At 34.1% G+C, this 25,744-nt stretch overlaps 1 protein-coding gene across 1 annotated transcript; it reads right to left on the reverse strand.

Annotated features, from left to right (window-relative positions):
• Positions 1 to 19,199: 19,199 nt before the first annotated feature.
• CSN2 (casein beta) lies at positions 19,200 to 23,540 on the reverse strand. The gene is made up of 4 exons (XM_087434665.1): positions 23,490 to 23,540; positions 22,565 to 22,609; positions 21,173 to 21,217; positions 19,200 to 19,799 (listed from the first exon to the last, which is right to left on the reverse strand). Exons 1-4 carry the CDS (start codon positions 23,538 to 23,540, stop codon positions 19,200 to 19,202), a joined length of 741 nt encoding a protein of 246 aa, XP_087290791.1.
• Positions 23,541 to 25,744: the final 2,204 nt, after the last annotated feature.

The following is a 25,744-nucleotide window of genomic DNA, read 5'->3' on the forward strand; positions in this document are numbered from 1 at the left end:
ATCCAAGTTACCAAAATAAAACCAATTCAGTTATGTGGAGTTTCTATGAATTTAGTAAAGGTGAATACTTCACATCACCTTCAACATTCTTAATAACTTACCTGGTGAAAGCAGTGAGAAGAGAAAATGCAAACCTTGAGTATACGTGTACCTCAAGTTATTCATTTTGCCTCAGTTATCCAGGAATTTGTGGCTAAAATCAGCTTACCACAGGTATTTGGCAGTAGTGTCTGGTTGAGTAGTATTTTTGCCTCAAATGTAAATTGTCATAAAACTAACACTGAGCGTGTTTTTATTTTTTTAAAGGAAGTTGATCCCAATAGCACTGAGGTGAGGTATATTTGCTAAATTTAAAACTTATTAATATTATGCAGTATCTATTAAAGTTTACTTAAACAACTTTTATTTGTATATATTTTTAGCAGAAGCACATTCCAAGGGAAGACGTGCTCTACCAACAAAATCTGGTAAAATTTCATTAAAAGTTTATCAAAGGCAGATGTACTAAGGAATGAGTAAGAACGTCATATTGATGAATTATTTTTCCTTCTCAATATCTGCTAAACTTAATCCATAGTAAGCAATCTGACAGACTCTAGATGTTACTGGTTTCCCTCCGAAAGTAAAACTAACAACTTTTTTATCCCAGGTATTTAATTCATGCTTTCAGTTGTATATCTGTATTTTAGTCTCTTTTGGGATCTGAACAGCATAGTATTTAAATGGCTGTCTATAGATTTGGCCAGACTTGAGTTAAACTCTAGGCTCTACTTTTTACCAGCATGTGATGTTAGATAATTTACGTACCTACAATAAGTCTATAATCAAAATTTTAAAATGGCAATAATAAAAATAAATATTAAATGATGGAAAGCAATTAGTACAATCATAACACAATGTAAACTCTTAATAAATGTGGCTATTATCAGAAGCATCATCATTTTCAGCCCAGTTCATCTAATATTCTGATTTAATTTGACCAACGTTAAATCTGCACAATCAGAAAGCAAAAATCATTTTCAGTTTTCTTAGTAATTCTGACATAAGGTACACTGTAAGTAAAATTGCCCAGTCATTTATATCTGACTGCGTTGTAATTTATTTTAAGTTAAAATAAGTTAAGAAAGTAGTTTTTCTAATGTTTTAAAAAGGAATAATTGAATTAGTCCGAATTATTTGTGGTAGAAATAACACTAAAATAGGATTAATAGTTCCTTATTCTTTACTTCTGGGAAAGAGCATTGTAGAATTCCAGCTTCATTATATGAAAATGATAGAGTTGGACTGAATGGTATCCAAGCAATTGATAATATTTTCCTTTTTGAATAGGATCAGCTTCGTAGATGGAGCAAATACAACCAACTCCAGCTGGTAATATTTTATTTATTATAATATAAAATCATATTCTGCAGAATTAAAATACATTAAATCTTAAATTGCATCCACTTCTAAATATGTTTTCATTTTTCTCAAGAAATTATTTAATCTAGCCTTGACAATTAATAATAATTGACTAATTAGTCATATGATTACCTATATATTCATTGTCAGAGCTATTTATTTCTATTTATGCCTAGACTAATGTTGTGGATAATATCCGTAATCACTAACCAGGGAGAAATTTACTTTGATTACATTCTAAATAAAATCCTTTTATAACATCCCTGATGTTGCACTATATTTAGGAATTTATCATGTGTTTATTTTCCCAGATTCAGTCCCAAATAGGATTCCACAAATGTGCCTGCTTGTGAAAGCACAGATATGCCAAATCAACTTTCCCTTTAGGGAATCAATATAGACTCTAGAGAAAGAATCTGGAATCCTAAATGTTTGAATTGCTTTTGACAAAACTCTCTAAGAAAGAATGGACAAGTTGATCTAATTGTCTCTGGCCCTGTTTCCCTATGTGTGAAATGGACATATAATTATACTCACCTCCTGGTGTTACTTTGAGTATCGAATAAGCATTCTCCTACTCAGCCAGGCTGGAGTCTGGCTTGTAGCAAATCCAATAAAATGTTCATTCCTTCTCTTCCTGCCCCCCTACTCCCCAGTCTATAATATTTGCTGTGCTCATGGAACTTCTGACAATGTTATGAAGGTCTTTCATCAGTATGTGCATTTAAGCTATTTAAAGTCTGTATATGCTGAAATGTTAGTCACCACAGTTACATTAATTTCTCTTTTTTAACAAATTCCCTGATTTTATATCTTTATGTTCATAATTTGATTCTGAAATTCAATTTATGTTTAAGAATCTCAAACTCGGTTATAATCATGCTCTCTTAAACAAGGTATATTGGAGATATACTAGATGACACACTTTTCTTTTGAAGAAAACATCTACAGAGAGACTCAATGTCTTTGTATATGCTGAGGGTATGTCAGCGTCACCGTCTTACCACTATTTAGTTTTGATCTTTTTGAGTATCATAAAGTCTTTGACCTGGAGGACAAAAAATCCTTTCTTTTAGTTAATGCAAATAAACTTAATTAGGACTTCAGACAAAAGGCCTGTCTTAATTTTGCAGAATTCATTTTTTACATTTTCTTCTTTATCAATGTAGGAAGAGGAAAGTCAGTAATGAATTTGCTTTGGACCCCAATTGTTACTCCTTTTTTTCAGTTTCCAAGTTGCTCGTGTTTAAAATACAGTCCAAATAAATTTAAATATATCAGTACTCCACTGGAATTCATCATTACTGATCTAAGAAATTACCTGATAATAGTGTTCACCATATTTCATGGTTGTGTCCCCAGTACATAGCGTAGTCCCTGAATGAATGAAGGTACCTAGTAAATGTTTGTTGTGTGTAAATTAATAAAATCAAAATATTAAACAAAATGTTTTCTCTTCCTTAGCAAGCCATCCGTGCCCAGGTAAGATTATTTATTCAATCTAGAATATTTTAATATTTCCCTCGATGAGTTTTGTTTTTATAATTTGTGCTCCTCTTTTTTTTTAATACAAATATAGTCCAAGAAAGAAATTGTTCTACCACTTATATCTGGTAATACTATATTTAAAATTTACAAAAGATAAAACTTGAATAAATGATTAATAAATAGCCGTGAACAGAAAATACATGGTCCTAGAGAATTGGTAGGTTCTTATTTTCCCTCTAAGTATGAACCTTACAAATTTTTTATTTTTCCTAACTATAGTAAGTCTAGCCTTAGTTGAATATTTTTCTACAGTTAGAAAATAAAAAATGTTTTGATGTTTTCTCATAATTCTCAGAATACAGTGTATCCTAATTTTTATGGATGATGATATACTCTCGGTACACTGTAAAATAAATGTGTCGCACCAAAAGATGTCTAAGTAATTTAGAATGATTTTCCTTTTATGCAAGAACAACTTCACAGAATGAATGAAAACAACCAGGTGGTATATATTTTGCTTAATAAATTACCCAGTAATAATATATTGTGAAGTTTAAATATGTTTGTTTTTAAATAGCTTCTCACTTTCGAAAAGATTTCTTTCTTCTCAAGCAGTTATTTCTCACTCCTACCTTTCTGAAATGATTTATATTAATCAATTTGAGAGATGAGAACTACTTACCACTAGTCTTTGGAATGGGAGCTATTCTATTCTGTCTGTTTCTGTTGACGTGGGCATCACATTTATAATCATAAGCACTATGAAGTGTTAATCTCCAGGGTACGATAATTTCTCTTTTAACATATTCCTTAATTTTGTATCTTTATGTTCATAATTTGATTCTCAAATTCAATTTATATTTAAGAATTTCAAATGGTTTTAATTATGCTCTCTTAAGCAAGGCATATTGGAGATATACTAGATGACACACTTTTCTTTTGAAGAAAACATCTGGAGAGATGGTAAATGTCTTTATCAAAAAACTCTCTGATCCTCTGTTTTCTCATCTGTGAGATGGGTTTACCGGTAATGCATAATGTAAACTGATTCTTCTTTTGCTCTACATTCCACTGATTCCACAGTGTTCCCGGGGCTTCTGATTTCATTTTTAAGACAGTAACAAGTTACTGTGAAATATGTGCTGCCGTAACAATTCTGATTGCTGTGAATAGCTAGGCCAATTCCATATCAATCATGGAGGCCTCCAACCACTACTTGCCATTTAGTGAATCTTATAAAGGGTGTTGAGGATATTCCATATGTCTTAGAAGAAATTGTCTCTAAGTAATGCGATTGGCAAAATTAGTGTTGGTTCCCAAATCTCTAACGTGAAAAATATTTCAAGTAGGTTGCTTCTTTCATCTTTGAAGTTTTACTCAGGCTTAAAAGATAACTCTGATTCTCTTTTTCTTTCCAGAGAGAGCCTATGAGAGCAGTGAATCAGGTAAATCAGTGTGTGTGTGTGTGTGTGTGTGTGTGTGCGTGTGTGTGCGCGCGCGCGCTTGTGTTTTAATACTGCCCCACACTGTCTACCGGCAGTCACTGTGTTTTTTGGAAACTATTGCACTAGCTGCATCATGAACTAGTTCTATGCTAGTATTTCTTAGCTGTGGCCTAGTGTTGGACTCTCCAGTGCTAGTTCTAACATTGCTAGGGAAGATTAGATCTAAGTTGTAAAAGGAAAATGAAAGAATAATTCTATGGCCTTGAATGAAGATAGCTTCAGGTCAACTTTTAAGTCAGGACAATTCCAACTGGCTATTCACGTTGTCAAAATTTGACCTTTTATTATTCTATAGTACTATGTAGTGGAAATAACTTGAGTTTTAAATTTTAGGTCTGACACCTTCTAATCATATGACCTTGAGCAAATTGTGTATTCTCTTTGAGCTTTGCTTTCTCGTATGGATCTATGAATTTATTTCCTCCCCAAACTCCCATTTCCTAATTTTTGCAGTATGTTTGTCTTCACTTTTAAAGGTAGTAACTGTGCATTCAATTCAGTTGCTTTGGTTCATTGATGGTTCAACTTATATACGGCATGCTAATTTTAAAAAAAGCATGTAAAGAAAACCATGGGTTTTCTCCATGTGAATGTGATTCTGGAGAAAAACCTTTCCTCAAGATTTAAAACATTGAGGTCATCAATCAATTTTATAATAATGCTTCCTCACTGTGCATCAGATTTTACTCTCAATTTCTTCTAAAATTCTCTAATCACTCCTTGGCCAAAGTCAGAGGAAAATAAAAGCAGTTATTCACTTTATTTGAGCTCCAAAGAGTATGCTAGCCTAAACTTTCCATGTAATTCTAAAAAAAAGAGGATAATAACTATATATGTATTTTTTTCTTAATGAGAGTATTTGGTAGTAATAATCTATCATGTAGTAATGTAGTAATAAGTCTAGTGTGATATTCAATTGGATTTAAATCACAAAACTAATTTTTTTCTCTCTCTATTAAGGAACAGGCCTTCTTCTACCTTGAGGTAATTAATTTTATTATACTTAATTTTTTATCTAAATGATTTCATAGAAAAAAATCTCACATATCATACTTCTTCTAATCTTTACATAGTCAGGCAACCACAGCAAAACTTGAAATGCTTTCATTTTTTTTTTTCTAATTCCAGCAAAGAACACGTATCTTCCATTTAAAAATATAAAGAACTATGTTAATACATAAAAAGTGAAATGTCATGATAGATTAACAGAGGCACCTATTTCAAAATTTTAGAAAGGAAAATAATGTTTTGGCACTAAAACTCTATGGTTGGAAAGAGCACAGGGCTAGGAATTAGAGAATTACTTTCTATTCCTGGCATTTCTGAAAGCCAGCTGTATTGACCCTGGGTCAGGGGCCCTTCCTTTGACATCAGCATTTTCTTGGACAGTTAAAAGTACAGACCTAAATGGCAAAAATTATCCTTTCCAGTCCAAAAGCCCATGAGTTTATAAATTATATAATGCTTAAACATACACTACTACTTCCTTCTGGGCTCTAGTAATTGGACCTGTGTTAGTAACGTAGGTTCTGCAGTTCAATATTGAATAGTGATCTTAAAGAAAGGATTTATTTATCTCTCCTCTGGTACCCTAAAAGGGCCCCTTCTGAAAGTTCCTTCACCACGATCCACCATAGAGAAGAGTTTAATTTCTCCTTTTCTCTTACAGAGGAATTAACTCTTGTGATACTAATAGCCATATCAGAAATGAATGAAATGATTCATTTTCAATGATTCAAAACAGCAGTTGCTCATACACTGTTGCTTTTCAATGATCTTTCCCTCTAGCCTTTCCAACAATTCTACCAGCTTGATGCCTATCCCCATGCTGCTTGGTATTATCCTCCACAAATCATGCAGTATGTTGCTTACTCACCATTCCATGGCACTGCTAAACCCATTGCCTCTGAGAACTGGGAAAAAACTGATGTTATACCAGAGTGGTGGTAAGTTTATTTAAATTACAGCATATTGATGTTCTACCAAAGGAAATAAAAGAAAATCACTTACAGAACATACAGTTTAGAATAAACATGGCAAATCAACGCTTAGTGCCTCATACTAGAATTTTCTGCAGTGGATAATTGGTAATACTTTCTAGCATTTATGGCTAATGTTAATCCATTACTCAGGAACATGTGGAGCAGTGCTAACCTTTCTAGAAGTGAAACTCAATCTGATGAGGGTAGGAAAAAAACTTCTCTCCAGATTAAAAATATAAACAGTTCTGACGTATAATTCAACTTTATCCTCCTTGCACTTTTCCTAACCTTTAAATGCCTTCCTTTTGGTTACGCCTATGATATACCTAAGAAGGCAGTGTGGGGAACAGAGCACAGATTTTGGCATCCAGTAGCCTTAAATTCAAATCCTGACATTTTTGCTTACTTGAAATAATATAAAGATGCTTATTTTTTTTTTAACTCTGAAGATGATTTAATGTAATAACCTTTGTTAAGTATAGTGCTGAGAAAATAGACACTCAATAAGTAGCAGCCATTTTTTTTTGATTTAGTAAAATTTTATTGCCGACTGCCTTCATCATATGATTTTAACAATTTTTGTTCCTTCAGAAGAATTAAATGAATTCTCAGGAAGTGCACAATTATGGCCCTTGGTAAGTTTGGAAATTACCTGTCTAACCATTAATCCTATTTCCATATGAGGACTAAGTACAAAGATATTTTTGTAGGCTATAAAGTTTTTGTGTTGTTTTGTTTTTTTCCTGAAGTCTAGCCACTTATGGACACATTAAGACTTAGATAATAATTAAACTGGCTTAGACATTTACAATTGCTTCATAATAATACTACATTAAAATAGCAACTTAAAATTACCTAATTTTAATGAATAGAATAGAATAGAATAGAATAGAATAGAACTCCTATGCAAGTATAGGAGTGTGAATATTACTAATTTTCCATGAAAGATGTGATTTTGAGACTCTGGTGAACCCAACAGTGGGATCCTGTTCTTTATGATCACTGCAATAGAAAACCTTAGTAAGTTACATAGTGATATCAAGTGGTTGTTGGTCAACAAGCAAACAGACTGAAATGTCTACAGATTTTTCTGATTACCTTTGTCCACTATACTGGAGCTTCTAATAGTGTACGTGTGTGTGTGTGTGTGCGCGTGCGCACACTCGCATGCATGTGTGTTTTCCCTTTCCAACAGTAGAAACTTCCCTTCCAACAGATCAAACTAAGGAAAATGATAAAACTCTGACCTATGTGAAAGGTTTTTTTCTAATTATTTTGCCATATTTTCTATGTTACTATAAAAGAAAATACTATCTGGTAATAAATTATCTCTAAAACTTAAAAATCAGGATCAATGGATATGTATGTCAGTAACAGGAAAGCACAAATAACACAATAACATGATAGAGTTGTGAGCTTCCTCTTAAGATGAAGAGAAAATGCAATTAAAATATAACATATCGTAAGAGTGTCTCTTCCCCTCAACAATATGTAATACAGTCGTCCCTCCATATCGGTGGGGGGTTGGTTCCAGGAACCCCACAGATAAATCCACAAATGCTCAAGTCCCTTACATAGAATGGCATAGTATTTGCCATTAGTACAATGTAAATGCTATGTGAATAGTTGTTATATTGTATTTTTTAAGGAATAGTGACAAGACAAAATGTCTGTATATGTTCAGTACAAATGCAGCCATTGTTGGCTTTTTGATTTATTGTTGAATGAATACTCAATGCAGAATCTGGGGATGCTGGACCCGTGGATACACAGGACCGACTGTATAATTAACCACTTATTTCTTTTTCTGTTTACAGATGTGACTGAAAATTCCATTCTCTAAATTTCTGCTCAATGTCTATCATGTAAAACCAACCTATCCAAAGGCTTCGACAGTTATTTTAGAATAGGACAATCCCAAATTGAGGGCAATCTCTCTTCTTGAGTGCTCTATTATATGTTAGATAGCATTTCATCCTTTTCTTTCCTTAAGCTAAATTTTCCTAGACAGTTTATTGTCTAAACTACAATCTTATCATGTCAGTATGAAGGCCACTGAATCAGAGGGTATTAAAGTCTTTACTAAGTTTCTGTATGGAAATTTTGTTTAAAAACTCTTCAAATTGTTTCTTCTATAAGTGCTATCATTTCAAATAATTGTGTTCAGTGACTGAGATGTTTTTTCTTCTTTACAATATATTACATTTTAAGGCACAATCCCTATTTTCTCTCATTATTCTATTCGGCAGTGTTTCCATAATCTTGTTAAGCATCTTTGCACGTGTAACATTTTTTCACTAAAATTTTTATGACACTTTCAATCACACTTTAATGAAAAGTTATTTAAATGTTCACTTCTGGCTGATGCTGGCGGATTATAAACTGGGTCCAAGATCTTTCATTTGAAATCAGCTGTTTATAGACTATTTCCCAGAAGGACATAGGTCTGGCTACAGAGATGAACAGCAGTATGGCAGTTGTGGGCACGCTGGGAATTTGAATAACTTGGCTATGCAATTTACTTATGCCATCAGGATCTGTTTGGGCCCAATTCACTTGATTTTACCTGAGTTTATAGAGCAGTAGATTAGATTATACAGGCATACTTCAGATATATTGCAGGTTCGGTTCCAGACCACTGCAATAAAGCGAATATTGCAATAAATCTAGTCACACAAATTTTATGGTTTCCTAGTGCATATAAAAGTTATGTTTATACTATACTGTAGTCTATTAAGTGTGCAAGAGCATTATATCTAAAAAATAAGTACATACCTTAATTAAAAATCCTCTATTGCTAAAAAATGTGAACCATCATCTGAGCCTTCAGTGAGTCATCATCCTTTTGCTGGTAGAGGGTCTTGTAAAAAACACAATATCTGTGAAGCACAATAAAGCTACAGACAATAAAATAGCTATGCCTGTAACTGAAAGATCAGCTTAGGACACATAATAACCTAGTACCCACGGTGGGCTGTTCAGTGTCTTCCAGAGCCCAATGAGGAGCTATTTCTCAAAATGGTAAGAGATATTCTCTTGCTCTGATATTCTCAAATCCTCAGGTGAGACTTAATTTTCAGAGTTTGTTCTGGGCTCCCCAACCAACCCAACCTGTTATGACCCTTTAAAGAGCCATTGTATCCACCAGGTCATAACATACAAGTGATGAGGACTCTTGTACCATAGCCTAAACCATCGAAATAGTCTTCAGATGTTCTGCAGTCTACTTATATATATCAACCAAACATGTATTTTTTGTATTATATATATATCTTTATATAATATAAATCTTGTTATATACAATAATCAAACATGTATTTTTTGCCTTGAAAATCAAAGGAAAACCATTTACCATTGGGTCTCCTGCCTTCTGTCAGTGTTAAGTACAAGGTGAAACAACTTGTTTTTTAATCTAGAGAAAATTTGTCAACATACACAGACTACTGGACCTGCAGGAAATTAATGGAGTGGGCAGGCTCCTATGACTTCATAAAATGTATATCACAGCTTCTGTAATCATGTCACTTCCCAAGACATCAAGGGTCCTTGATACTTCGTGTGTCATGAATTCTATAGGAATAAAGTCATCAATTCAATGAATGCATGATGAACCATACGATGATATTACAGTCATGTTTTATGCAGACTAAACTGTGATGCAGGACTAGAGTACACTTGCCCTTGAAACTATCCCATGAGGTGGAAGCCTCTGTTTTATAAGATGAAAGCAAATTGTTTCTGGTATTATTTTCTTCCGGTTTAAAATCAGAATGGAGACAAACACATTTACCAGGTTACTAGCTGTAAAGCAAGTAACAGGAATTTATCTGATACACACCACATTTAAAATACCACCTGTAATAGGTATCATCACCTCATTAAATCTGCAATAATCCACTGTTATTATCCAAGAAGTTATTGAAGGGCCAAATGGGGATATAAGGATGTAAGTCACTACTCTTGTAACTTTTAGTCTGTTAACAGCTGCTGCAATTCCTCTAGAGATGCAAAATTATTTTTAATTTATTATTTTATTATAGAACAAGACATAAGATTGATTTCTATTCACCATTTTTTACCTTCTTACTCCATACATTATGGAGGTAGTATGGGGATTAGACCAATTTCTAAGTATATCCATTCAAACTGTAGTCTGAACCAAGGATTTCCCAGGAATGGTTTAGACTATCACTACACTTAAAAAGAGGCAAACTGATGGCTACACCAGTTATTACTTGACTCAAAGAAATCTCAGCATGAACAACAGATCATTAGGATCATTAGGACAGTCTCCATTCCAAGTGGTAAGACAGAGCATAGATCCAAGAATCTGTAAGAAGATCAGATAGTTTCCCTTCTCCAGGTAAATGCCCAAAAACTCATAGGCCAAAGGCGAGGACCCAGGCTGGAAATATGAAGTTATAGTAGGATCCTTCCTATAGAACTTTGACTTTCCTCTTATTCAAAGGATATAGATCCATAAACTGATTTCTATTCAGAAATTGGGGGTGGGGTGAGTCATCACTCTCTCTGATGGTAGCTCTAGCTAGACTGTTCACCAGACATATTCTGTTCACTGGAATATTTTTATATTTATGTATCAAAAATAACCCTGACATAACTTCCATTACATTTTTCCTGGAGATATAATGACTAGCCTCACACAGAGATCACTTCTGATTTGACCGATTCTCGTGGAATAATTACCCCCTCCACTGCACCTCTGAAAATACCTTCAGGAGTTTACCTCCTCTCACTTGATTTAGTGATACTAGGCACCTTCCATTTTTCCTGAGGTCAGAAATGCGATTTCAATTACTTTTTGCCTCCCACTAGAGTTCTGTCAACTGTAGTTAGTCAGTTAGAAACACTTTTATAAAAGTCTATTCTTTGTGGGAAAAGTTAAAGGATAGTCATCCATGCTTTGTCTATAGACATGGAGAGGTGATAGGTCATTAGAATTAAACATATCCATCTACCGATGTTTTTGAATGTTTCCCTTTTCATTATGGTTACCAAACTGCGTTCTAGAGCCTGACACATAACACACAGGAGTGAAAAAATGGTTGTGAAAAAAAATGATGCTGATAGTGAGTGAAGAATGTATGCCTTCCCCTTCCACTACTCCTTCCAATCCATTGTTACCATGCAGGAATACACAGGTCACATGTGACTATGTATGGAAACTTACAGGAGAAACTAGATATGTAGATTGGTGTGTAAAATCTCCTGATTTTTTTAATATGGTCTAATTTTTTTTTTAAATACAAAATGCAAAGTCCTCTTCTTTTCATTGACCACATCTGGCCCCTAAGACACTAGTCTGGGTACTCTGCTGTACATTAAGGCAAGAACTTTCTCATTTTTTTATTCTTGCTTCCAGTTCATATCAAGGTTGAATACTGTTTATTTAGTGAAGCAAAAGTGAGAAGTGGGAAATTAGGGTAACCATTAGCTACAGTAAACAACAAAACAATGATTTTATCATGAAAACGAGGCATAGTGAGAGTCAGGATAATTTGGAAGCTGGGAGTACTCTGAATCTTCCATGTCTTCCAATGTATTTCACTTTTTTTCCGATAATTTGGATCCCACTTTCCTAAGCTTCACATGATACCTACCAAGTTTGTGAATTCCTGTCATTTTAATTGCTATAGATTGAATGTTTATGTCATCCCCTAAATTCATATGTTGAAACCTTAATCCCCAGTGTGATGGTATTTGGAGGTGGGGTCTTTGGAGGCGATTACGTCATGAGGATGGAACCTTCATGAGTGGGATTAGTGCCCTTATAAGAAAAGATGCAAGAGAGATGATCTCTCTCTCTCTCTACCACGTGAGGATACAGCAAGAAGGCAGCCATCTCCAAACCAGGAAGAGTCTTCACCAGATACAGGATCTGCTGGCACCTTGATCTTAGACTCCCAGCCTCGAGAATTGTGGGAAATAAATGTTCATTGTTAAGCCATTCAGTATATCATATTTTTTTATGGAAGTCTGGACTAACTAAGACATTAAATATGTAATTCAAAAATTCAACCTTGGAATTTTTTTTCTTCAAAAAATTAAGCTCTCTGACCATAAGCAGTGAAAGATCCACTAACATAGAACCATGACATACAGAAATTTGATTCTATTGTGTCAGGAATCTTAAGGTGCCAAGTGACATAAATAAATCCTATCTCAAATTAATGAAAATAAGAAAGAAATTTATTAGTTTACATAACTAAAAATTGCAAGAGTGACGTGTATTTGGATTTAGAAGTATTTGAAGGTGGCCATTAATGCTGTTGTTCATCTTTCACCATCACTTCTTTGGACTGACTCAATTTGCAGATGGTAGGAAAGATGGCTTGCCCACATCTCAGGGCTTTATGATTATTCAGGTCCTAATCCCAGAGGAAGTGACTATACTGCAGCCTCCTTGAGTATCCTTGCATCAATAGAGGAATGTTAATTGGCTCTGCTTGGATCAAAGACCTCTCCCTTTGGATAAGGGATTATGATACCGTGATATTCCTGGCCTGAAAAATATGCTCACTTCTTTATCCAAGAGTCATTAAAATCTTCCTACATGTTAAGACACACCAAATTATAATTGTAGAACTTCAAAATTAAACCTTATACATTATCTGAGCTTTGATTATTTTTTAAGAATTTCTCCCTTGGGAATAAATTTCAATGTCTTCCCATTTGTACGCTTTACTTTCAATAATTTCAATAAATCACAAATTTTTTAGTCTTCCATTTGTTAAATAATTTGATCAAAAATTTTAACTGACATTTGAATAATATGTAACAAAATCTGTATACCTTATTGTATTGGTTTGCTAAAGCTGCTTTAACAAAATACCACAAATTGGGTGGCTTAAAACTACAGAAATTTATTCTCTCATAGTCTGGAGGCTAGAAGTCCAAAATCAATATTTCAGTAGGGCCACACTTCCTCTGAAGGCTCTAGAGATTCTTCCTTGTCTCTTCCTAACTTCTAGTGGTTGCCAGCAATCCTTGGCATTCCTTAATTTTTGACTGCATCTTATAACTTCATCACTTCAGTTTCTGCTTCTATCTTCACATAGCCAACTTTCCTCTCTGTTTTCCAAAATTTTTCAAATTTCCTTTTTTTAAATAGGACAACAGTCATTGGATTTAGGGCCCAATCTAATCCAGTATGACCTTATCTTAATTTGACTACTCCTACAAACTCCTTATTTTCAAATAAGGTCACTTTCACAGGACCAGCGGTTAGAACTTGAACATAACTTTTCAGGGGAGAAAATGCCACCCACTATACTCATTTGTACAGAAGATTTAATATTTTTGTAGTATACTTAGATTGGATTTCAGATTGGTTCTCACAAAAGATTGGACATTTAAATCCAGTTGATGGTTGTTAAAGAGAGAAAATACATGTCATATTGAAGTATTTCATTAAATTTAACATCAACTTTGTCACAATATTTTGTAGTTTACTTTGTGTATATATAAATATTTGCAGATTTATACAACTTCAACTTCTATTTGGATTGATTGTTTATTGAAATTCGCTTGGAAGAAATTATAAATTAAGTGTATGTATGCACCCTAAGTAAATGGAGGTAAGGAAAGATGCAAAGCAGTGCAAGGGCCATTTCACTACAAATGAAGGATATTCAGCAGGTATGCTTTATCAGCACACAAGGTTTCTCCAGGCTATGCATAACACTGGTTAATCTCAGCTGGTCTGGATTGACTTATGCCTGTTTCCAGACTTACTAGCCCTTGATCAACACTATGGTATTTAGTAACTAAAGATAAATGGTATTCTGTAACCACATGTCTGTGAGTTGCTTTGGGCAGAATATATCGGCCTGTCAGGATGATTTAGTAATAATTGCATACGGTTTGCACCAGGTTTCAGTGAAATCTAGGAGTGGGAGAATGAAGTGGGAGCAGTTTTCATTGGTTAAGACTGGTCATGTAGCTAAAATATGCCTGCATGACTATAGCTTATTGTAATAGAAGCACAAAAAAGTTTTGAACTTCCTGGTACTAAGGTGCTTTGCACGCCCTCCATTAATTGTTTAAGACATGGAGATAAAGCATATCCTGTGCTACTAAGCAGACAGAAGACAAATAAATTTGCTCCTGAGAGCTCAGCATCTCTTTTAATGCATATCCTTCTCCTTCTGTTGCTGTACTCTGTCCTTTGTCTGTAATAAAGCTGTTCTGTTAGTATAAACTGAGTCCTCTGAATCATTTCAGAGGATTATGTAATTAACACAGGCTGCACAGAAGAATTGCACCTCTGAATAATATACAGAGAAGAAAATGAATCAGGAATTAATCTGTAAGTTCTCTCCCATCTCCTACTTCCCATTTTTCAAATGTCACCCCAGTAGGAGCCAAAACCACGCATTCCACAGTAGCATTCTCCAGCCATTCCACAGCTTCTGAGGAAAACAAGTCCTATGTCTTGGTATGGAATTACATTCAAGTCCAGAAGCAAAGAGGTGATTCTGCATTGGTGAGGCCCCATCCGTAGGGAAAAAGAAGCAGGTAGGTAAGACCCTGGAGAAGAAGCACATGTCTTTAAGTGTAGTATACATTTAGCAACAGACGTACTTATAGAAAAGCACACACACCAAAATGGATTATCACAAAGTACCCATCATCCAGGTTAAGGGAAGGAATATCACTAGCACCTGAGAGCACTCCCTCTTGTTTCCTCAAGTTCTACCTCCTCTCAGATAACCACTAGTCTAACTTATTTCACCAGAAATTAATTTTTCATAGATTCTATTTATGGGATTCCACGTTGTGTTGTATTTTGTGTCTGGCTACTCTTATTCGATGTTATTTATATAAAATTTATCCATTGTTATGTGTGGCAGTAGCTCCTTCATGTTAATAGCAGTATAATATTCCATTTCATTGTATACCACATTAATTTATACAAAATATTTTTTTTAAATCTACACATCACAGTTTTTTGGTTTTTTTTGTGTGAGGAAGATCAGCCCTGAGCTAACATCCATGCTAATCCTCCTGTTTTTTTTGCTGAGGAAGACCGGGTCTGAGCTAACATCTATTGCCAATCCTCCTCATTTTTTTTTCCCCAAAGCCCCAGTAGATAGTTGTATATCATAGTTGCACATCCTTCTAGTTGCTGTACGTGGGACACAGCCTCAACATGGCTGGAGAAGAGGTGCATCAGTGCGCGCCCGGGATCCAAACCCGGGCTGCCAGTAGCGGAGCTCACGCACTTAACAGCTAAGCCATGGGGCTGGCCCTACACAAAATAGTTTTGATTCAACTTAGTGTTGATTTTAGTTTTGTATATTAAGAATTATGCTTAAGAACATTGGGTACATATTTTTGGTGCATACATATACGTATTTCTGTTGGCTATATACCTAAGAGTGGAACTGATAGTCGTAAATTGTGTAGATGTTTATCTCTGACACAATTTTCCAAGGTGATTGTACCAGTTTACATTTACATCAGCATTGCTTAGCATTCCTTTTGTTTGTTTGTTTCTGCAAACACTTGGTATTACCAGATTTTTTTTCATTTTATTCATTCTGGTGATTGTGTCATGATATTCTGTGGTAGCTTTACTTTGGATTTTTCTGAGGACTAATGACGTCGAGCACATTTTCATATGTTTATTGGCCGTTAAGATATTCTCTTTCCGTGAAGTGCCTATTCAAGTAAGTTTATTGCCTACATACTATTTTATCAGTTGTCTTTCTTATTGAAATACGCCTAATTAAATTTTAGCAAGTCAGATACCAGATCCAAATGAAGAGTTATACTTGACCGTGCCAGGTTTGAGTTAGTAATTAGATACTCAGGAATGGAGACCAAGAAAAGAAGTTGAGTACCTGAGTTTGGAGTCCCGGAAAGAAGTAAGTTTGGAGACATACATTTAGAAGCTCTTAGCCTATGGATGGACTTAAAGCCATAGAACTAAACAATATCAGCCAGAGTAAGGCTAACCCCTAGGGTACTCCAATCCTTAAAGGTTTAGAAAAGGAAATGCCAGAAGAGAGACTACAAAGAAGTGGCTAGTGAGTTAGGAGAGAAACCAAGGATTTAACAAGTTTAGGATTTCAAATGAGGAGAAGTATGACATTTCAAAAAAGAAGAGATGATCAACTCTACCAAATAGCACTGAGAGGTTGGGTCAAATGAATACAGATTAGCAAGATGAAAGTTGTTGGTAACCCTGAAAACACGTGGTTTCCATAGGGACAAAAGCTTGAAGGAAGCAAGTTAATGAGAGACTAACATATGAGATAATGTAAACAGCAGTATGGATACTTGTTCTATTATAGTTTCCATAGAGTAATCTAAAGAATTGGGTGGAGTTTGGAGGTACACTATTAAGGATGGAATTTTTTCTTTAATTATGGGCGATATTATAGCATAAATTTGGCTTGCACATGATCCTGAGGTGAAGAAAACATTGAGGATGCAGGAAAGACAAAATAATTGCTAAAAATCAGTCATTGTGTAAACTCAGGGGGCTAGAATCAAGTGTACAAGTGTAGGAGTTGGTAGAGGGACAACAAAACACAATGAAACAATTACTCCACAGTCAGAGACAATAGATATCAGAGCTTCATGTAAGTCTTACATTCTTGGGCATTACAGTCTAAAACCAGGTAACCCAGCTCATTCTGATTGTGATACTGGCTACTGCTGCCCACGTGCAAGTGGAGTCAACAAAGTGGAACAGGAGAGAACACTTATCATGTACTATGCAGTGCACTCATCACATTAAAACGTCCGTAAATCTCTTTGAATTGACTATAGATGTGGAAATTGAAGCTCTGAAAGACTGAGTAACTTTCACAGCACTGCTTAGCTACCATGTTGCAGAGCTGTGAATCAGATTTCACATTTGAAGCTTTTTTTCCTAGGGCAACCATAAAATTTAGCATCCATTGCTGGGTACTTTTGAGCGACAAAGGCACAGGTGTAAGAGTTTAATTGGGACAACAGGTGTAAACCAAGACTTTCTAGAGCAAACACAGTGTATGATCACTCTATCTTTCCCCCCACTTTTTGATATCCTTTCATATTCAATTCAAAGCATTCTATTCAATTTCAATTTTTCCATGACCATTTTTAACACAATAATCTTAAATTGACAGTAAAGAGGCCAATTAGGTTTGAAAAATTATAATAAAGACAGGAAAACTTAAATATGCTTAAAGGATTAATTTATTGAAATGACTGGTTAGGAAATAGATTTTTAAAAAAATAATAAGCACAATTCCAGAAATTATTTTTATACACATTTTTGTTATGTTTATAGTACTTCCAACTCAAAATTGAAATTCTGTGGTATTAGTTGAATTACAATTTGAAAAAGGTTGAGTTTATGAGTCAAATTCAAATTAAGACGAATGCCATATAACACATAAAATAAACAAAGGAATAAATTTTCATTTTTCCATGTAGATTAATTTAAAAATTAACTTTTGGTGAGTGATACAGATTGAAAAGATGCCACATTTCCAGTCACAGTCAATTCTGTGGGATAGAGAACAAATACAGAATTAGTTGTTATATGCTATAACTATTTATCTCTCCTTGTTTGTAATTTTGGTGTGACTAATTCACTGGAGAAATTTTATTACAAATGCACCATGCCATGCCCTACATTGGAGGCATATAAAGGTTCCTCTAGGACTAAATATCAGCACACAGAGAATTGTTTTGGTGAAACGTCTAGTCTATTCTGATCACAGGAGGATTTGTATCTTAAGAATCCCAAAGCTATATTCTCTCCCCTTTTTAACTCTCACATGTGAACTAATTACTTTTATTTTGACTCACGAATTAAAAGACAATACGTAAATTTTAAATGAGATGAAAACAAAGTTTATAAAGCCTAAGTTAGAAGTGAGAATGCAAGTCGATCTTTAAAAAAAGTGCAAACATAATTACACAAATGTAGAGGAAACTATTTTCTGTTTTTCCTAAAAATGAGGCTACTCAAGCATAGGGATATAGGCACTTGAAAGCAAACCAATGAAATCTGTCAATAACATATAATTAAAATTTAAAATTATTTGAAATCCAAAAGATACATAATTTCAGTTCAATAAATAATAATCAACCATCGAGATGTCCATGGCACATTGATAATTAATAGGATGGTATATTGATGGAATTTGCATTGGGTTTATCCAAGAGAATGAAATGTAAAAAGTTATTAATCATAAAAACAATCAGTCCAGTGTCTCAATTCCTAAAGCTTACCAAAGGTGAGGACAAAACATTTGATTTGAAATCCTCTTAGACCTTAAAAATAAAAAAAAATACAAAATAAATAAATACACCATTCACTTTTTGTCAAGAACACTTTCCCTAAGAATTCTATGAGTAATGAAATAAGCATCTCAATCGTTTGCCCTTATACGTACTTTTGTCAAAAACAAGATGTGAAATAAGGCATGCAGGGAATAGACGTGCACAAGGAAAACTTCAAAACTGTAGATAATAATAAAACTTCTTTATCCCAAGCCCAATCAGATTATCAAATTTAATTCTGGTTTTAGTAAGCCTTAATCCTCTTTATCTAAATTCTCAACAAACCTATTAAATCAGAATTCCAGAAATCATTTCTTCCTGATACTCAATTCCTTCTACATAGAAAATCAGAACAATTATATCAGAATCTCTGTGGGTAGACTTTGACATTCGGATTTGGGGGAAAAAAAAGTTCTCCACGTTATTCTATTGCGTAGCTACTTGTTGAGAATCACTGATCTAAACTATGTGCATTTTGGATCTATTCACTATTCATTTGTTCTTTCACCTAGAGCTCTCACTTGCTTATTCTAACATCATATACACATAATGCATGAAACAGCAAAGTTAGTAAATTTGGACTTACAATAACGGCGTTGTAAACTGGGGCAATTGGTTGAGGCACAGGGTAGAACTCGCCGGTACGGCCACGTAGAGGCTCCTGGTACAGCAGAAAGGCTTCGACAGGTGTATCTCTCTGAGAGTAGGGCACCACTTGCTGGGGGAAAGGTGGGACTTCGGACTGAGGAGGGGACAGCTCAGGTTGAGAAAGAAGCATTGGCGTCTGAAGAAGAGACTGAGGGACCTGATGCATCAATGGCTGGATCAGATGCAGGGGAACGCGAAGATTTTCGCTATAAGTGGGATTCAAGATTTGGCGTTCAGAAAAGGGCACTACTGGAGATTTAAGGGAGGGCATCACTTTGAGTTTAGGAAAGATGGTCTCCTTAGTTTGGAGGACTTCCATTTTTTCAGGCTGAAGGAAAGGCAGCGCTACAGGAGGCTGAGCAAGTGGCAGGATGTTTTGTGGAAGGATAGCGTAAGAGAGTGGCTCAGTATAAGGATAGACTACAGGCTGTTGCTGGACAAAGTGATCGATTTTATCCTGGAGTTCAACCTGAAAGAATTAAAAATAATCTTTGAGTCCATGCTTTAGCTATAATTATCATTCATGATGAATTAACCTCCTCTCTTCTGAACAATCATAACTGAGTAAAAAGAGAGAAAGAAAATCTTTCACTTATCTTGGTTAAGGAATTATTTTGGGTCATGTGAAGACTACTGAGTAAAATGCTTATTGAGCATTTGAGGATTTCTCATTAACCCACTCCCTTTGTGGGTGAATCTACAGACCAAACTGAAATCAACGTTCAGGGATTTCAAGACTTGTTACACCTTTTCCTGAGTTGCCTGGATAGCTGTAACTATATACTTTGGTCTTCTAGAAGGCATAGATGGACTTTTCAACATAATGTGTTGATAACAGCCCAAATTATTTTCCTATAATGAAGGGAGATCTATTTAAAAAGACTTAGAGGGATAACTCCAAGATTCATTTCTGTTTTAATGAAAAATGTCTTAATTTGTGGTTTAATTCAAGGAGTTACTTAACACTGACCAACTTCTAGTACTACTTCCCTTGGAAGAGGTAGTTATCTAGAGTCTTTTAAGAGGTATCAATTTGCAAATTCTTTTTGATTTAGAAAATATTTGGTCTAGGTACCAAATAATTCAACTCCATTGATAAAACAGAGAAGCCGAAATATTACAATTAGATAAATGTTTTATCACAAGTGTAATTTCACTAAATAAACAATTTTATGTTGTCCAAGAAAAATCCTTATTTTTAAACAAGCTCTACTACTTAATAACTGTGATATTGTCACACAATTGTACATTCAATTGTTTTGTACCTCATTTCTCTCATCTTTGTAATGAAAATACTTTTAGGAAATTCATGTATTCACAAATGTTAATATAAATCCTACAAAATGTTAATGTGAAATCATTCAATATTCATTGTGTGTGAGCTTATTAACCCTACGGGGGTTATGAATGGTCTCAATTTACAGATGAAGAAATTGAATTACAGAAAGACTTGGGCCAATGTTATACAGCTGATAAATGATCAAAGTGGGATTTATGCCATATGCCTTTCTACCGTCTTTCATCAGCATATACATCTTGAGAATAAGAGGAGCCTAGTTCACAACTTAGAATTGTCTCTATTAATGTTTATTGAAAACAGGTATACCATTGGTAAAATGAGTAAATCAACAGCTATTGTTAGATGTTTATTCTGTATTCTGGAAGTTGATAATGAGTTTAAATAATGCATTTACATCTTAAAAATATATTGACTTTGTCAATGTTTCATTTCTTATATTGTCATTTATGTCTTTACCATTCTTCAGACTGAACATATACATAGATTTATATGTGTTATATTTCATAATAATTTTAGAAATGTACTCATCATGAACAAATTACCTCTCTTTGCTGTTGTTCTTCATGTTTAAACTTCTGAAGTTTCTGCTAAAGAACAAATCACATATAAAGAAATGTTACCATATGTAAAAATTAAATATAGGAAACTTTGAAAATATGTACTTTTAATATGAGGGTTTTACCTTGTTGATGTGTTTAGTTGATTCCTTCAGAAAAATAAAAATAAAATTAGGTTTAGTTTTAATGAACAATTCTTATTTGTCAATATAAATCAGAAAATGAAGGCATTTAATAGGTTAACGTGGACACCTTGTTTGATAATATTAAAAACTCAGGATAATTGCTGAAACGTGTTCTGTATAAGCCCATTGTATAAAAAAAAAAAGACAGATGAATGCAGTCAAGAGAGAGAAGACAATTAGTAAACGTAATACAAAAAGAGGCATTTAATAGATGCTCTCTTCCTATGACAACAAATGGTCTCTAATATCTCATCAGATTCTAAAAGAACAGTATTCATTGATAATACATTGTAATAGCCATTGATCCATTCTGTTAATCATTCTTAATTTACTTGTTGTATTTAGGCTTCAAATGAATTATAAGAAATAAATACATCTCCTAAGAATCTGATTACCTTTGTGAAGAGACAAAGTATAATAATGTACCATTTAACTAACAGGTGATGACAGACCCAAAGAGAATGATGCAAGGGTAAATAACTACCTGACTCTCCCGGGCAGATTTAGGATGACACTAAGTTTCACTGCCTCTTATTTACCAAAATAACTATTGTAATTACAAAATGTATCCATTTGCATGTCTGCCCTCCCACTACATTGCGAGCTCTATACTATGGGCATCTCTCTTTTCAGTTTGCACCACATCTCCTACTCAATGTCTGATGCACAAAAGACACTCAGTAAATGTCAAAACAGTGAATGATGTCAGCGCAGAGAGAGCTGGAGACAGAAAACAGCACTGTACAGTTCATTTTAAAAAAAGAGGGCAGGGGCTGGCCCGATGGCTTAGTGGTTAAGTTCATGGGCTTCGTTTCGGCCACCCAGTGTTCTCAGGTTCGGATCCCGGATGCAGACCTACACACTGTTCATCAAGCCATGCTGTGATGGTGTCCCACATACAAAATAGAGGAAGATTGGGACGGATGTTGGCTCACACCTAATCTTCCCCATTAAAAAAAAGAGAGCACAGTGACACAATTTCAAGTAGCAAGCCAACTTAGAAAGTGCTAGAATACTGAATCTTCCAGACATTTATTCTGTCCTTAAATATATATAATGGAAGTTTACATCAGAATTTATGTCAGAACATAGCTGCATTGGCTTAACTGCCCTAATGTAACACAATAGAAAGATAGCACAGCATTTACTCTTCCAAAATTGGGAGATTGCCTCTGAATAAATGTTGTCTTACCTCACGGCTTGAATCTAGTTCATTGTTTGAAAGGCGTTCTACAGTCTGTAAAGGAAAAACAAAAACCAAAAAATCAACAACCACCTTCTCCTAGATCACCAAAGAATGTTACTATTTTATGGTTGGAAAATTTTCTCTGAATAAAAATATCTTACCTCATTGGATACATTAATTTCTTCCTTCTGTAAAGAAAAAAAACACCATTTTAGTTTCTATAGCTAACTCATTATTGAACATTTTTCCTATTTGATTTTTACTTTCTTTATGTGGAGCTATCTCTTTCACAAACTTGAGAAAAAATGTTATGTCTTTTGAGAGATTTGAAAGGTAATTGTTTTTATGGTGTTTATATTTAGTAAGTTTTGATTGGCATATTTTTATTTTACCTGAATGAAGAAAAGTTTTTGATAGGTAACAGAAAAGAAGTTATTTTAGTTTGTATTAAACACTTTTTATTAGGATTATGAATATGTTTATCATTAGGATTACTGCATGATACTCCACCTTCTGTATGTCTTTGGATAGACACAGGTAGGATTTGGCTCACTGCCCTAGGGTATGTATATTTCATCACTAGAATAAGATATATTTATCTAGCTTGCACGTGCATGCAATTGTATTTGTGGAATATTACTCTTTTTTGTGGTTTTCATAATTGTTTCTTCTTGTTTTGTCTGTTGCTTATTGGTTTGTTTGCTTTTCCTTTAGGGACTCGTGGCACAGTGGCGTAGAGAGCATTTGACCCAAATTTGTAGCCCTACAATGCACTGTTGAAGTAGTGGGTAAATGTAAATGATTTTCTTAGAAATCAGAAAAACATCTCTTGAAATTCTGCTTTATTTGTACATTTAAAATATTGGTGATGTTATTCTCTACACGTAGGCAGATAGTTCACTATATCTTAATTATATAGAGATTTTCTTACCTCCCGTGCAAGAGCAAGAGCCACCAGGCAGGCAAGGATGAGGATCTTCATGGCTATCAAGTCCTGTGAATGAGGAAATGAGGGAATGGTAACATATTGGTCAATCTAATATATTTTTTTGGTTAGCTAGGGTCACTTCACTTTCCTTTTAAAGAAACCAAAAATAATGTATAGTAAAAATGTCTGTGTTTTAGAAAAAAAATACTAATAGGAGTTTTATCATGCAAACAAGTTCAGAATCTACTATGGCTCCTTGCCCTTACATATCAATTTCGTACTTTTTTGTCAACCATTCAGATTTTCTCAGGTATCGGCTCTATTCTACCCTCTTTTCATCTCATTCACAGTATTATGGGATTTTTTTTTTTGAAAGACAGAAAAGAGTTATAAATATTTACAGAAAGTTTATTAATTGATTCCTATGTCTAAAATATTTTTTACCATCTTTTATTGCCAGGCACTGTCTAAGTGGTAGGATTACAGCAGTGGAACAATTAAGGTCTCAGCCCTGATAAAGCCTCAGTTCTTTTGGGAGGAAACTGACCAAATAAGGTTCACACAAAGAAGACGATCATATTTTATTTTTATCTTTGCTTTACTAAACTAAACGGTTTCTGTGAATATTTGGTTTAATCATATGTCCTTATTTCCAATAAGACTGAGATTTTCATTTGACCATTTCCCTTATTTACTCCACTTATCCAGATGCTTTCTTGGACCGATTGGTTTGCTTCTTCTCCATTTATACCCACTACTCAGTCTCATCCCCACACACATAGTGATGTCTCTTCTTCTTTGTGCCACATAACTTTAGAGATCATGAACTATGCTTCTTTTTTTCTCTCTGATCTCTTGATGATTTACCAAAGGGTCAGATCCTCTTACCCAATCCCCACTCCAGGCTACTCCTTCTTGTAGCATAACATAAAATATATGTTAATACTTTTGACCAAAATGTATTAAATGCTTGATTTTGTTGCATTTCTATAATTTCTTGTAAAAAATGATTTTTGTGCCACCAATATCCCTTGACATATAATCTTCAATCTCAATTTTTTAAACTAAATTTCTGAAATAAAAACATTTTATTAAAAAAGTCCCTAATTCATCAGCAAAATTTCCTTTCCAATATTAGAAGGCTCTTTATTAGAGAAAAAATTTTTTTCTGGATTTTTCTCATGGGCGCTATATAATTCTTTATTAATTTTACTTTGCATAAGACCTCCATAAGTTTCCAAATAATTTTTTATTGTCAGGACTCAAAAAAAGAATATAGTAGTCTATTATAGATCATTACATGTAAGGAGGATCCCATTGCATTTTCTCTATTTTATAATTAGTATTTTATATACCAATTTTTAAACCAGAACTTCATTATTAATTATTATATTCTAAGGTACTCTTTCTTTCAAATCTTCTCCTTCCTTTCTTTTTTCCAAGTCATCTCCGTACCATCTAGAATTTTCTTACAGAGTAAAACACTTTGTTTCTTTTTAACTTAATTCTATATTTCATGTATCTATTTTAATATTATTTTGAAATATTATAAACTAAATGATAAAGTGGGAAGGTGGATGTTCTAATCTAGCTTGAGGAATACACTCTTCTTCTAAAAATATCGTTTATAAACATTTCAAGTAGTGCATATTCCCAAACAACTCCTTCTATTTCTTGACTCAATATGCTCCATCTATAGACTACCTATTGGATAAAGTTTTCCCAGTAATTATTCATATCTCCAAACAATGATTTAAATATATTTGCTTTTATGGCCGTGGTAAGTTTAATCAAATTGGAAGAGATTTTCAGGGAAGAGATCTTTTAATATAGCCTGTTAACTAGTCCTGTACTATAAAAATAGTAATCACTGTTACTACATTTTCTTAGACTCATAAATCTTATACAGTCATTGCAATTTTTACCAATCTATAGGTACTTCTATTTTTCTTAACCTATGTGTTGAAAATAGTGCCAACACTATTTTAAATACCCTTATTTCAAAGACTATATTTTAAGCAATTATTTTCTTCATATATCTCAACTTAGTTGGAAATAAAAGTGAAGGTGGGATATATCAACTTTATATCTGAAATTCTTACCTTTTTCCACGGTGGAGAACAAGAAGCGAAGGAGGAGATAAGTGGATGATGGTCTATCTGCTTTTGCGGCTGTTTATATACTATATTTAATGCATGCTAATTTTGTGGTTTGAAATAAAATCAATAGTGAGTTTGAATTCCAAGAAGTCCACCTAA

The sequence above is a fragment of the Ceratotherium simum genome, chromosome 8 (genome assembly GCF_057802395.1).
Source record: "Ceratotherium simum simum isolate JZ-2026a chromosome 8, ASM5780239v1, whole genome shotgun sequence".
In the NCBI taxonomy this organism is placed as follows: domain Eukaryota; kingdom Metazoa; phylum Chordata; class Mammalia; order Perissodactyla; family Rhinocerotidae; genus Ceratotherium; species Ceratotherium simum.

What these genes read in the sequence shown, in the direction of transcription:
- CSN2 (XM_087434665.1), bottom strand. Translation starts at nt 23,540, where the DNA reads ATGAAGATCCTCATCCTTGCCTGCCTGGTGGCTCTTGCTCTTGCACGG. An exon ending in CTCTTGCTCTTGCACGGGAG is followed by an intron (nt 22,610 to 23,489) that starts GTAAGAAAATCT and finishes TTTCCTTTACAG; the next exon opens with ACTGTAGAACGCCTTTCAAA. An exon ending in AAGAACAACAGCAAAGAGAG is followed by an intron (nt 19,800 to 21,172) that starts GTAATTTGTTCA and finishes TAATTCTTTCAG; the next exon opens with GTTGAACTCCAGGATAAAAT.